This window comes from Barbus barbus (genome assembly GCF_936440315.1).
Source record: "Barbus barbus genome assembly, chromosome: 11".
NCBI classification, from domain to species: domain Eukaryota; kingdom Metazoa; phylum Chordata; class Actinopteri; order Cypriniformes; family Cyprinidae; genus Barbus; species Barbus barbus.
This window is the reverse complement of record NC_136739.1, coordinates 12,324,262-12,339,028: the sequence shown is the minus strand read 5'-3', so window position 1 is coordinate 12,339,028 and position 14,767 is coordinate 12,324,262. Positions and strand designations below refer to the sequence as shown.

The following is a 14,767-nucleotide window of genomic DNA, read 5'->3' as shown; positions in this document are numbered from 1 at the left end:
GAAAACTCTCCTCTTGTTTAATGCTGTAAGGTGTAGTGAATTGGTGAATCTCATGAAAACATGTCCAAGTCAAGTTTCTCCACAAAATCTGATTATTTTATGTAAAAATTTGAGGCATATTTTAGGACCATTATTTTCTATGTGACCCTGGACCACAAAACCAGTCTTTTTTTTTTAAATTGAATTAAAAATGATTATTTATCAATATTTGGCTAAGATACAACTATTTGAAAATCTGTAATTTGAGGGTGCAAAAAATCTAAATATTGTGAAAATCGCCTTTAAGGTTTTCCAAGTGAAGTTCTTAGCATATTACTAATCAATATAAAAAAAAAACTTGCTACATGTACTGTAAGCTAACTGAGACTTGTTATAGCACTTGCATATCATTGCTCTTTTGTTAATTTTGATTGCTTCCATTATCCTCATTTGTAAGTCGCTTTGGATAAGTGTCTGCTAAATAACTAAATGTAAATGTTATGTAATGTAAATGTAATCAAAAATTAAGTTTTGATATATTTACAGTAGGAAATTTACAAAATATCTTCATGGAACACGATCTTTACTTAATATTCTAATGATTTTTGGCATAAAAGAAAACTCGATCATTTTGACCCATACAATGTATTGACTATTGCTACAAATATACCCATGCCACTTATGACTGGTTTTGTGGTCCAGGGTCACATATATGCATATTACTCTCTTATAGGTCTTCAATCCTCAGTTCAGTGTAGTGTTACAGTAACTGGAGCACTGAAAGTGTTTGCAAAAACCAGCTGTCATTATAGATCGTATGTCATTATATTGGCTCATTTTGAGTCACAGTGACTGTCAGACAAGTGAGTTTTGATTTGAGTAACCTGTAGACGTCCCCTGCACCGTTAGAAACAGGAGCTGTCCCCCGCACTTTGACCCACCGCCAATATGTCCACCCACGTTCTCTGATTTGTTACTTAGATCTGAGTGAACTAACATTCAGCCAATCACAAGGCGAGTCATCTCTTGGGCGCGTCTGCCATGAGCTTCAAATCTCCCGTTGCTCTCACGGTTTCATTCATTCACTTCTTTGCTCTTTGGCAGTCTGGGGTAAAATGCACCCCAGAAAAAAGCAGAGGAGGATTATGTTTTTCAAACACACACACTGTAAGTGTGTGTTATGTCGCGATGACACGATTCAAGTGATCAAATTTCCATGTTATGGTTTAATCTACTGTAACGCCGCATCTAACGTTACACTGGATGCAAGCACTGCGATCATGTGACGCGACAAAAGACAATAGAACCTCACGTCGCACCGCTTTTGTTGCATCGTGCTACTCGCGTCCAGAGTAGAATTATCCTTTCCCAAGTCCAACTGTTAAGAATTAAGATAAAAGGGTTACACTTTATAATAACTGCACGCTATGAATCATTAGGTAAGCATTTATAAATAGTCAGTTCATCCTTTATAAAGCATTGTCCCAACATTAATAGTCGTTAGTAAGCAGTTTATAAATAAAGCTATAAATGCCTTGTTCTTGATTTATAAGCATATCTATTACAAAGGAGATTTAAAGGCTCAGTTATCTTCCTAACAGAAAAAATTAAACACAACACAGAGGGATACAGAGCTCAGAAATATTTATTTCAAGATGCAAAAAAATTAAACTGTACACTTGAATTTTATTTCTATGGAAATAGTTATTTTTTTTAATCAAATGTACAGTTGTACAGTTTAATTTTTTTTCATTTTGAAAATAAATATTTCTGTGTTCTGTATGCCTCTGTGTTGTTTGTTTAACTTTTCTGTTTGGAAGATAACTGAGCCTTTACATCTTTGTAAATGCTTTACAAGGTATATATACACTCACCTAAAGGATTATTAGGAACACCTGTTCAATTTCTCATTAATGAAATTATCTAATCAACTAATCACATGGCAGTTGCTTCAATGCATTTAGGGGTGTGGTCCTGGTCAAGACAATCTCCTGAACTCCAAACTGAATGTCAGAATGGGAAAGAAAGGTGATTTAAGCAATTTTGAGCGTGGCATGGTTGTTGGTGCCAGACGGGCCGGTCTGAGTATTTCACAATCTGCTCAGTTACTGGGATTTTCACGCACAACCATTTCTAGGGTTTACAAAGAATGGTGTGAAAAGGGAAAAACATCCAGTATGCGGCAGTCCTGTGGGCGAAAATGCCTTGTTGATGCTAGAGGTCAGAGGAGAATGGGCCGACTGATTCAAGCTGATAGAAGAGCAACTTTGACTGAAATAACCACTCGTTACAACCGAGGTATGCAGCAAAGCATTTGTGAAGCCACAACACGCACAAGCTTGAGGCGGATGGGCTACAACAGCAGAAGACCCCACCGGGTACCACTCATCTCCACTACAAATAGGAAAAAGAGGCTACAATTTGCACGAGCTCACCAAAATTGGAAGGTTGAAGACTGGAAAAATGTTGCCTGGTCTGATGAGTCTCGATTTCTGTTGAGACATTCAGATGGTAGAGTCAGAATCTCCATCAACTGCAAGATGCTATCCTATCAATGGGCCAACATTTCTAAAGAATGCTTTCAGCACCTTGTTGAATCAATGCCACGTAGAATTAAGGCAGTTCTGAAGGCGAAAGGGGGTCAAACACAGTATTAGTATGGTGTTCCTAATAATCCTTTAGGTGAGTGTAGTTCTCACTTTAGATGAGCTCACAAAAAATTGATGGCTGGCAACTACTAAATGTTTTGTAACTACCTGACTTAATCATGAATTACAGCAGGAATACGTGTTAATAAAGCATTTATTAACACACTGAGCAACTATTATCGTGTCTACATAAAATATTTATAAATGTACATTTAAATAGTTTATTAATCATTTACTTACACTTTCTAAATTATCTTATGAACCACTGACAACTCCTAAATAACTGGTTTGTAAATAACATAATAATTTAGAAATGATAAATTGATCATTAATAAAATATGAAAATACAATTATTAAACATTGTAGATATTAGTCGTGGCCTAATGGTTAGAGAGTCGGACTCGTAATCGAAAGGTTGCGAGTTCGAGCCCCCGGCCGGCAGGAATTGTAGGTGGGGGGAGGGAATGTCCAGCGCTCTCTCCACCCTCAATACCACGACTGAGGTGCCCTTGAGCAAGGCACCGAACCCCCAATTGCTCCCCGGGCGCTGCAGCATGGCTGCCCACTGCTCCGGGTGTGTGTTCACGGTGTGTGTGTGTGTGTGTGTGTGGATTTGTTCACTACTCACTGCTGTGTGTGTGCACTTGGATGGGTTAAACGCAGAGCACCAATTTCGAGTATGGGTCACCATACTTGACAATACGTCACGACTTTACTTTTTACTTACGACTTATATGCTCAAGAACAAAACATTTATAGCTGTATTTATAAACTGCTTGCTAATGCCTATTAATGTTGGAACAATGATTTATAAAGGATGAATTGACTAGTTACTAATGCTTAACTAATGATTTACAGTATGCAGTTATTATAAAGTGTTACTGATAAAACTTATTGTTCAAGTGTAGTGTAAGTGAAATATTGTAAATAAAATAAAATATCATTGTTTAATAAAAAGTATATTTTATTTCATCAGAAAATATAGATGTCCACAGTGGTCTCAAAGTCCCAAGTCCTGAAGTTATTTTTCAAATTTTAGTATGATATCACAAAATAGGTTCTTGTAAGCTATCATGGCATGTTCCCAAAATTGCAACTAGTGTGCTCTAAAACGCCAGTTGGTATTCTATTTAGAATGTATTACCGTTTCAGACAGTTCAGTCTGATTTGGTGAACTGGTTCAACTAGTTTACCAAAACGAAATGGTTAACCATTGTTTATAGCAGCAGCAGCATAAAGTCTGGTTGCATGAAATTTCAGTGACAATACATGGTTACCCCATGTATTGTCACTGAAATTTCATGCAACCATTTCATTTAACTCTTTAAATTTGAAATAGGCTTTTATTACTTTATTTATTTAACAGGGTGTACAGAGATTTTGTGAACTCTTTAAAGCGAAATAGGCATTATTTGTTTGCGTTTAATTTTTTAATAAAGATGATTATATTAATTCTTAATACTTCATGCAGCTGTAGCAGCAGTATGCATAGCTATTCAGATCGCAATTTGTAGCCAATTTAATAGCAGCAGAATGGCATAGCAATGTTAGAAATAATATTAGCGGCAGTCTGCATAGCAACCAATTATTATTTGCTAATATAGAAGGGGCAAGTACTTTTAGTTGCATGAAATTTCAGTGAATATGCATGGACGGGCTACAGCAATTCTAGTACTTTCATGGAGTGTAGCAGAAGTATCCATAGAATTTCAGATCGCGTTATTAGCGAAAAGTTGATAGCAGTATGCATAGCAAATCAAATGAAGCATTTAGTTGCGGCAGCAGTAGGTAGACCATAGTTTACATTTACATGTATTCATTTTGCAGAGGCTTTCTCACAAAGCGACCTACAATTGCTGAAGTTTCAGTGAAACAAATGGATGGTATGTGAACTCAAGCGAATAGTCATCATTCGTGTTTCATTATTTAAAAGGGGCAAATAGCAATTCTAAGTACCTTGTGCAGCTGTAGCAGCAGTATACATAGTTATTCAGATTGCACGTAGCGAATTTAATAGCAGCAGCATGCATAGCAAATTCATATGCAATGTTAGAAATAATATTAGCAGCAGGAAGTCAATCTTGGTGCTAATATAGCAGCGGCAGCAGAAAGTACTTTAGTTGCTTGAAATTTCAGTGATAACACATGGGGTAAGTAACTCTTTAAAGTGAAATAATAGATTGCAGATTGCAATGTTAGCAAATTTTATAGCATGCATAGCAAATTCAGATTTAGGTTAAGGTTAGAAATAATATTAGCAGCAGCATGCATAGCAAGTCATATTGTTGCTAATATAGCAGCGCCAGCAGAAAGCGCTTTAGTTGCATGAAATTTTAGTGATAACTCATGGAGGGTTAATCAACTCTGCGCAGCAGCAGTAGATTATGCTTCTCAAATTCTGATTAACAGTACAGTACGGCTCGCACTAGGGATGCGCGGTATACCGATACTGGAAAAATACCGGTATATATTATATTTCAAACAGTACGATATCATAATTTTGCTCAATTCGGTATTTCATACGCTGCTGTTGCAAAATGCACCTGTAGGTGGCAGTGCTTCCCAAATTGTTGCGCAACTGGTAAATGTGACAACAGAACAACGCGATGGATTAAACAGATGAAACTCAGCACACCCAAAATTAATAAATAAATAAAGAGAACAGTAGAAGTGAAATATGGCATTACTTTGGATAAAAAAACAGATGACAAAGGTGAAGGAACTGACCTTACTGCACCTGTATGCAAGCTTTGCTATAGGCCTAAATCATGTTGCCACAGGAACACATCAAATCTTTTTAAGCATTTGTCGCTTGCTCATCCTGATCTTTTCAAACAATTAAGAGATCGACAGGTGAGTGCATCATTCATAAATTCAGATTTGATTTGACCTTTTATTTACATCTGATCAACGTACATTCAGATGTAATACAGTAAGCGCAAATGTGCATGTGAGACACGCTAGAACCAATTAAGTTTTGGTCACGTAATACATGCACTTGTATTTCATACAATCAAATTTTAATTGGATATGAATTGAGCAAGAGTTTTGCTATATTAATTTTAGTATCAATGATATGAAGGGAATGTTTCTGACGCGCTGCCGACCGCTAATATGAAGCAAGTGAGAGAGTGAGATTTATATTTAATGCTTTTTCTTTGGTTGAGTCTGAAATCTGAAAACAATCTGAGAGAGAGAAATAATAACATTTGAATATATTTTCATCTTATTACTTCAGTTAGCCTATTTATTTATTTTTCTCCAACATCAAAATGTAACCTATGTTCCCTTTAGGTTTTTTGTTACAGTTTGATACAAAGGTATTAACATATGAATCTGTTTTTATTATTATTATTATTAATAATATTTTTTTTTTAAATCACTTATCTTTTGAGGCTGGTTATTTGTCACCTATGGTATCGATTTAGTATCGATACCGAGGTACTACATTCTGGTATCGTACCGAAGCCAAAATTATGGTATCGAGCCATTCCTAGCTCGCACAGTAAATTCCTACTACAACATTGTGAATATCATTGACAGCAACAGCATGTATTTCAACTCCGTATTGAAATGTTAGTGAATATTATCAATAGCAGCAGTAGCAGAAGTTTTGTTGCGTTGGCCGTATCGCACTGCATACTGCAGCTTTACTAATCGTAACGGGTCTATTGACTATCATGTTGTGCCGCTCGCGTCTGGCATAGAGACAGTGTTAGAATAAAGCAGGCATTTGCCTAGCTACTTATATGCCTAATTAAGGGACCTCTCAGCAGTCAGTCTCTGTGCAGTAGTAGCAGCTTGCATAGGCATTTAGTCATCGAGATTTCTCAGCAGCAGCATGCATAGCATTTCTATGTAGCAATTTTAATTTGGACACAATTAATATAAAAGCAGACAACTGCATTTAAATATAGTCACTGTATCTTGTGTCTTGCTCAAGACCATTCTGGAACGACCCATGCATTTAGCAAAGATGTGTTCATACAATGCAAACATTATTGTTCTTAAAATGCAATATAAATATTTTAAATTATCGAAATAAATGAGCAGCTGCTTTTGAGGCAGAATTAGTCCTGAGCGCATATGACACCACAACTACAGGGTGTACAGTGATTCATTCAATATTTTGTTAGCTATTAATAAGTTAAAGGTAAGTATTTCCATTGCAGTAACGTTGATGAACGTTAAAGATAATAATAATAATAATAATATAAAAATATATAATGAATTTAAAAAAAAATTACAACTCAAACAAAAATGACAAATTACGACAAATTTAAACTATTCGTTCAGGCCACCCGAGCCTGAGTCAGGTGGTTGCTGGGGGCTACTTCATCTATCAGTCTGCAGTGTGATTCCTGTTTGTTAATAAGACAGACCTAGGTTTCTACCAAGGTAAGTTTGAGCTATTGGCTCAGACTCACATAGTTATTTAGGTCATTATTTAAATAAACCTAAGGGTACATCACCCAGGTTCACATTGTTAAGCCACTAGTTAATTTATTATGAGCAGCAATATACAGCAATGTAATATTTTGAGATGTGAACAGATACCGTATGTAAAGACTGCATAAATTGTATGGTCAGCATTGGTCACCACACCTCTTAATCAATGTGTTATTCTAGCATTTATTTATTTACAAATTATTTTAGTGTTTTTCAGTTTTCATGAGATTTAACCATTTATTATTTGCTTTAGGCTAGTTGAGATCACTTTGTAAAGAACAAATATTAATCTGGATTTTAAGATATTACTAAATAATTAAGCAATTTAATAATTTAATATTATTTAATACTCTGTTTTATTTATTTAATTTAATTACTGTTGATTACTGAATGCTTACTCATTCCTTGATTGTTAAAATCTATATTTGTAACATCACATCAGCTGAATATCTAAAGTCTTTTACTGTTGTCTTGTTAATCATATAGGCCAACCAGATCTCTACATCAAGTAAACAGTATGTCCTGCAGAATCTTCAGCCTGGTAATCAGTACTGTGTTAAAGTACTTCCCCAAATCAATTCCAACCACAACAGTCAACCATCTGCTTGGCAGTGTGAATACACTAGTAAAGAGGAGCCAAGAGGAAGTAAGAAAAATACCTTTAACAATAGCTATATTCTATATAACTATATTCTCCATATTTCTTTTATTGCCTCTGGAATTAATTCAGTAAAATTATTTAACATACAGTCATTTAAACATTTTCCAGCCCTTTGTGTGTGTGTCTGGGTTTTTTTTTTTCTTTTCAGACTTTAAAATTCTTTTCATACAAAATCAACCCCTCAACCATCATGAAAGTCAAAAATATCATATCCAAATTTAAATGGCTGTAGCTCCTAAAACCTCTGGTCTACAGTGTAATAATTTTAGAACTATTATTTTAATTTTAGTTTTTAGAAATCGAGTATGGATTCGATATTGATATGATTAATTGATATTAACCAAAATGTCCAACTTGTACCTTATTAACGATACCTCATTAACGACTTGTCCAGCAAGCATTAAAATCAGTACCTCTTAACAATTCAGTTTATTCCCATGGCCACGGTAATACAGAATTCATTAGGTAATTTTGAGCATAGGTAATGCGATCTTTGGCAAATAGTTTCAATCACATAGCACCAGACAAAAGATTTCTTTATAAATCAAAGTTTATTTGCTACTCTACAATACTACTAAGCTAAATAACACAAAACAGAATACGTACACACAAACACACACATTGCAGGCAATGAACTTGAAGAAAGCTTAAAACTAGCACTCTTTTGCTAGGTGCTGAAACTTTCCCTGAGGAAGTTTCATGCAGAGAACTTGTCTATCTTTACTCTTAAAATTACTTCAACCAGTTTCCAGCAGAACTATGGAGAATTGTTTGATTACTTGCTCTGAGTTGTTTCGTTCCTTTCCTGGTTGAGGGAACCCCGGGTGCGGATTGGCTGCTGAAGTCGTCGTTGCGTGATGTCACTGGGGATGCCCTCTTGCAATTGGCCGTTGCCTTCTCTGTGACATGATGCGCTTAGCAAGTTTGTTTCAGTTCTTACGGCTTCAGATGAAAGTTTCTTTGTTCGCAACTTTGAAGTGGTTGCTCACCAGATGGTATATGGCTGAGAGCGCTTAACAGCGTGATCAGATGAGGCGCCGAAGTTTCAAGCAGGTCAGTGCACGAGCAAGCAGCACTAGCCAAAGCTGGGTGTCTGTTTTTATCAGGCTGATTTCAGTCCGCCCCTTTTGCTGTTTGATCCAATCACAAGTATTTCTGTAGGGCAGAGCCCTGCCCCGCACGGCTCAGTTTTCATCAGTTATTTCATCAAATGAAGAACATATCCTAGCAGATTCCTATAAGTGTTTTAATCATACATTGTGATGAGAAAAGTCAACTATCATCCACCCCAAATTATCGTTGATGCAACTACCTTTCATTCAAAATCAAACAACAGATGTTTGGCATACACAAAGTATATACCTTAATTTTATATACTACATGGGTTAATGCATCGATTAACATCCTACTTTCTAAATAATCACACGAAGCATATGAAAGACATAAAATAAACATACAACCTTAATATATATTGTCTATATATTGTGTATGTATGTGTGTATATATATATATATATATATATATATATATATATATATATATATATATATATATATATATATATATATATATATAGATATATATAGATATAGATATAGATATAGATAGATATATATATATATATATATAGATATATATATATATAGATATATAGATATATATATATATATAGATAGCATATTGCTTTTGGTAGCAGCAACAATTATTATTTGTCCTTTTGGAACACTTATAAAGGTCTGATTTTCTTTGCTCTGCCAATAAGAAGAAAAGGCGCGTTTCTCTCTGCTGGAGAGTAACGGGAGGTCATGGAAATGTCACTTTGGGTGTGTGTCTGTAAAATCATTGAATTACATGTTTAAGCAGTTAGGAGGTCGTGTCCAGAGACCGCGGTCTTTGTCTTGTTTCTGGTTGAGTTATGCTTAAGTGATAAGAACAACCATGAAGTCCTTTTCCTAAATACATTACAGATTTTATCCAAAAATCTATCCTTATTTTAGGGGTCTCGTGAGACGTTAAAGAGAGCAGAGCAGGATGTTGAGTGCGGGGCTTGTAATTTATTAATTATACGGCCACAGATAATGAAAAGAGGGGAGTTCCTCAGGAATGTGCTGTCCTGTTAATAGTTGTGTGTGTGTTCTTGGTTCGACAAGGTTCTACACATTCCCCCTTTGCTCGGTGAGGTTCCCATTGTGAACGTCGGCGAGCACTGGAACAAGAAGCAGGGAGAACAGGCACACACAAGACACAAACAATATCTCCATCACTGATTGAATCCTGGTGCAGAGTAATTTGGGAAGGAACAGGTTAGAAACTTGAGAAGACGTAGGATTACGTTCTTTAGGTTTATTGGTAATAGGGTCATTTTGATTGGTTTAGTTGTCAGGGGTTCGACGAGGCATTATAGGCGTGATCTCAATCAGGTTGGTTGAGTTCTCCGGTTCAGGTTCTTGGACAGTTTTATCACGTCGAAAAATGCGCGGGACGCCTGATGTGCATTTGTTGAAAGACTCTTGAACGGCATTCACTCGCTTGTGTAGGAGGAAGGCCAGTGTCAAAGTCACTACATATCCTACAATAGTAGAGATGCAAAGCGCTGTGTCAGTGGCAGACCAAGACCGAATAATTGGCGAGCCAGCGGGCGTTAATTTCGGCTTGCGTTACATCAATTTGAGAACGTGGTGTCGCTTCGGCGGGGCAGCTAGTGTCGGGTCTAATGGATTCTAGGCCGCAGATGCCCTCAGTATTATCGCGGACGAAGGGTTTACTTCAGCAAAGGAAGTGAATGTCCTTCGTGAGCGTAGACATTTTTAGGTTTGGGGCCAGATACAACTGCTCGTTGTTATCGTGATACGCAACGACTTCAGGAGTGTGGATTTTGACATAGGTGTTCCCTTGCCAAAATCCCACATTCACACGTCTTTGAGCCGGTAAATGTTATTAGCGTCGATAATGGGCAAACTGAGGAGAAAGGCCCAGTCGCCTGGATCGGTTGACAACGGTTCTCATGACTTTATTGAAGGGAGTTAATCTTAATTTTGGGACCTGGATTTAAAGGATTTGTAAAGGGAGTTCCCTGATGAGGGGACTAGAGGGGAAAATAAATTATAGTGAGAAAGGAAAAAGGAAAAACACAAAAGAGACACAATGAAAAACAAAGAGAGACACAAAGAGACACAAGGACACCGAATGAGATGAGGCAGCGAACGAGTGTCACGTGTGGAGTAACTCCTCTCTACTAGAGGTTGGTCGTAGTAGTGCAGCTGAGGAGAGAGTGTAAGTGTTGTGTTTAAGCAAGGACACTATATGTTTCCTGAACAACAGAGGTTATGATAGTGTGGTGTAGAGCGTATGATTGTCAGTCTGTGTCAGTGGGTTTGATCTTCCCCATTTCCGGTAGGCTGGAGCTCTGGTGCCTCTTTATCTGGTTTCGATGGACCCATAGAAGGACTGGCTCGCTGCGCCCCTGTTTGATCTTGATTCGGTAGGCGACAGGTGAGAGCTTGTCTACGATCTCGTGGGGTCCTGTCCAGTGAGGTAGGAACTTCTTTGACAGGCAATGGGGAGTGTTCTGCTTTGGTTTGGCAAAGCTGTAGTACCACACTTTGTCTCCGACATTGAGCTCATGGTGAGAGGCCTTTTGGTCGTAGTAGGCATTACGACCTTCCGCGCTTCGTTGTAGTTGCTGTTGCGCGAAGGCGAAAGTCGTTCTCAGGTGCTGATGCTCTTCCAGGTACTGGTGAGTGGTATAGGCGATGACGAGGTTCAGGTCACCAGGTTGGTGCAGCAGATGTAGCGATAGCGTCATGCTTCTCCCTGTCGTCAATGTGAACGGGGGTACTCCGGTAGACTGGCGAGGGGTGGCTAGAGCGGCCATCAGTACCAGCGGAAGTTTAATATCCCAATCCTTTTGATTAGTGGACACATACTACTTCAACATGCTGACCACTGTCCGGTCCGACCATGGGAAAATCATTCCTTTCCTTTGCAGTGGGGCTCGGTGGTTTGGGTTTGCCGGTTGGAACTGGCAACACACCAGGCATCCTTTTACGTATTGCGCTACGTCTTGCTGCATGCCAGGCCAGTATGCTACTTGCTTGAGTGTTTCATAGGTGACCTTGGCACCGTGGTGTCCCACGCATGGTGCATTGTGTGCGTGTGTCAGCATCATCCCCCTTTGGCCGTGAGGTACTACGAGCTTTGGCGCAGTGAGGGGCTCAGGGACATATGTGAGAACACCGTCTCTTAGATGCAGCATGTGCTTGATTGAGTTGAGCGTGCGGAGCTCGGAGGAACCTTAGGTCGGAGGTGGAAATAGGATGAGATAAGGGATCGGAAATGTGAGCTGCCATAGTTCGCAGTGTTGGATCTGCAGTTTGGAGGGTGAGGAGATTGTCAGTAGCAAACTGAGGTGATAGGGCAACATGGGAAGAAGCAGGGGCCTGTACGCCAGTGGCGTGTTGGTGGCGGGTAATGGCTGCTACTGAAGGTTTGGGTGGGAGGGCTTGAAATGTCCAGGATGCGCCTGCTTTGGCGAGGGCATCGGTTTGGTCATTGAAGTCTTTGTCTTGTCCTGGTTGACGTGAATGACCTCTAACCTTTTTCCAATAAATAATAATGTCATGTTCAGTGACAATGGCATCGCTTGCTTGGAAGAGTTCCTGGTGCTTGACAGGCTTGTTGTTAGCTGTCTTGAATCAATTCTGTTTCCATCCAGTTAAATGGCAGGTGATGCTGAGATGGGCTTTGTTTGAATCGGTACAGATGAAGAGTTCTTTGATGTTGTTCTTTGATGCAGCCATTTGAAATGTGATGAGGATGACTGCTATTTCAGCATATTGCGATGAGCGAGGGCCTAAGTTGAATTGTCGGGGTGGACAAGGGTCGTTGTTGAGCCAGACCACTCCCGCTTGTAAATTGCCCTTGTGGTTGTAGGAGCAGCCATCGACATATGCTGTGGGCATTCCTTCACACACATTCTCCTCGAAGTACCTGTGATTCGTCAGTTGAGGTTGTGGTGGTTCTTTAGGTTCTGCTGGTGTGTGCAGCGTGTCCGTTGAACAGTTTTGGCAGGCTGCTAGCCCGTTTCCCAGTGAGGATTTGTAGTTTTGGGCGTATCTTGCCTCAACGTCCCATCCTTGGAGTGTCATTATCCAGGTAGCTATGCGTGCGTTGGTCACCACGCCATCTCTGATGCGTTGACTGTTGAGGAAGGTGACAGACTGGTGACAAGTCTCGATGATGACTTTCTGTGCACCGATGTAATTAGAGAAACGCTGGATAGCCCACACAGTGCAAAGCAAAGCTTTTTCGCAGTCTGAGTACTTTCATTCTGGGGAAGCAGCGTTTTGCTGGCATTACCGACCACTCGCTTGTCTTTGTCATGGAGCTGGTATAGGCCTGCGCTGAGGCAATGATTGGAGAATCCAGCGTCCAAATAGAATTCTTTTCCTGGGTCTGGGTAGGCCAGACACGGAGCAGAGCACAGGCACTGTTTGTGCTAGCTCATCGCTGTGTCCTGGGCTTCCGTCCAAATGAAGGGTTCATCCTTTTTCAGGAGGGAGGTTAGTGGTCATGCAATGTCAGCGTAGTTTTCAATGAATTGTCGCGAGTAATTGCACAATCACAGAAAGCTTCACAGCTCAGAGATGTTAGTCGGCACTTTTATGCTTTGGATTGCTTGGATGCGGTTAGACTGTGGCTCGATGCCGTTTCTTCCGACAAGCAGTCCGACATAGTTTACCTTGGTTTTGCACCACTGTGCTTTGTGAAGGGCGATTTTGGCTCCTGCTGTTGTCAGCTGGTTTAGGACGTGATCAATTTCTTTGAGGTGGTCTTCCACACTTGAGCTTTTCATCAAAACGTCTATGTAGACAAGGTTGCCTCTGGCTCTGCCGTCAGGGCATGCTTTGTTCAGAAAGATGTTGAATTCAGCTAGTGAGTTGGCATAGTCGAAGGTGTACTGTCGATTGCCGAAAGTAAATGCCAACTTGTGTTGGTCATCGGGGTGGACAGGGATCGTCCAGAACCCGGAGGCGACATCCAGGGTGGACAGGATCGTCGAGCTTTTGATTTTGGGAATTTCTTGGTCCAATTGGTCATAGGCCACAATGGTACTTGCTGATTCAACTTGCGATAGTCGATGGCGAAACCCGCCATTTGCTGTTGGGTTTTAGGACTAGCCATATCGGGCAGAGTATGTGCTGTTACAGGGCCGGATGACCCCCTTTTCCAGCATGGAGTCAACAATTTCTTGCACTGGCTCATATGACGTTATTGGAATCTTGTACTGTCGCACAAATGTGGGTGACACATTTGGGTTTGTCGGGATGCACACAATCCTTTGCGAAGGAATCCTTGTACTTGTGCAGAACCTGAGTCCTTGGCGATCCACTTTGTCGTGGAGGGCATCCACCTCACTCAGGATCTGTTGAACTTGTGCGTTGAACCCGGCATAGGGTTCTTCTGCAGTTAAGTTATTTTAGGTATTTGACTATGACAGGTACCATCAGTTCAAAGTCGTGGAATGCCTGGCTGATGAGCCATCCCAGGTGATTGGCTTTGGGAACGTGGATGTCTTGGGCCGTACAGTTGTTGAACAACACATACACGGCACGAGATGACACTTCAACGAGAGGTGTGGGTTCCAGGGTCAATCCTAGTTTCAGGCAAGTCCTGGAAGGTTGGAAGAAGCCTAGCTTACTGTTGAGAGTTTGGCCAGGTTGAGGCGGACGCTGACACTCTTGCTGTAGGCAGGTATTGTGGCTTCTTGCTCCGTGATCATAGCGCATGCGTCTGGCATGGTTTGACTGGATTGGAGATTCTTGAGGTTGATTGAAGTTGTCAGTTGGTGTGACAGAGGAGCCCATATGTTGTTGTTCACGGTATCAATGCAAGCATTGAGCCGGACCATGATATCCGCTCCAATGTAGATGTCATGAGGCAGGTCTGGGACGACGAGGAAGTAGTGACTCCGATGTCTGTTGTTCCATCATATGTCCACAGTGCAGATGATCTTGGAGGTGGCCATGGT

The 14,767-nt window shown here is 40.0% G+C and overlaps 1 protein-coding gene across 3 annotated transcripts in view; it reads left to right on the top strand.

The window, feature by feature from the left end:
• Window positions 1-14,767, top strand: part of LOC306876622 (uncharacterized protein) — an 86,843-nt gene that overhangs the window by 38,098 nt on the left and 33,978 nt on the right. For all 3 annotated transcript variants that reach the window (XM_079427935.1, XM_079427933.1, XM_079427934.1), the window contains one exon: window positions 7,563-7,722. In XM_079427935.1, the coding sequence (XP_079284061.1) occupies window positions 7,563-7,722 (160 nt within the window). The remainder of the gene's footprint in view (window positions 1-7,562; window positions 7,723-14,767) is intronic.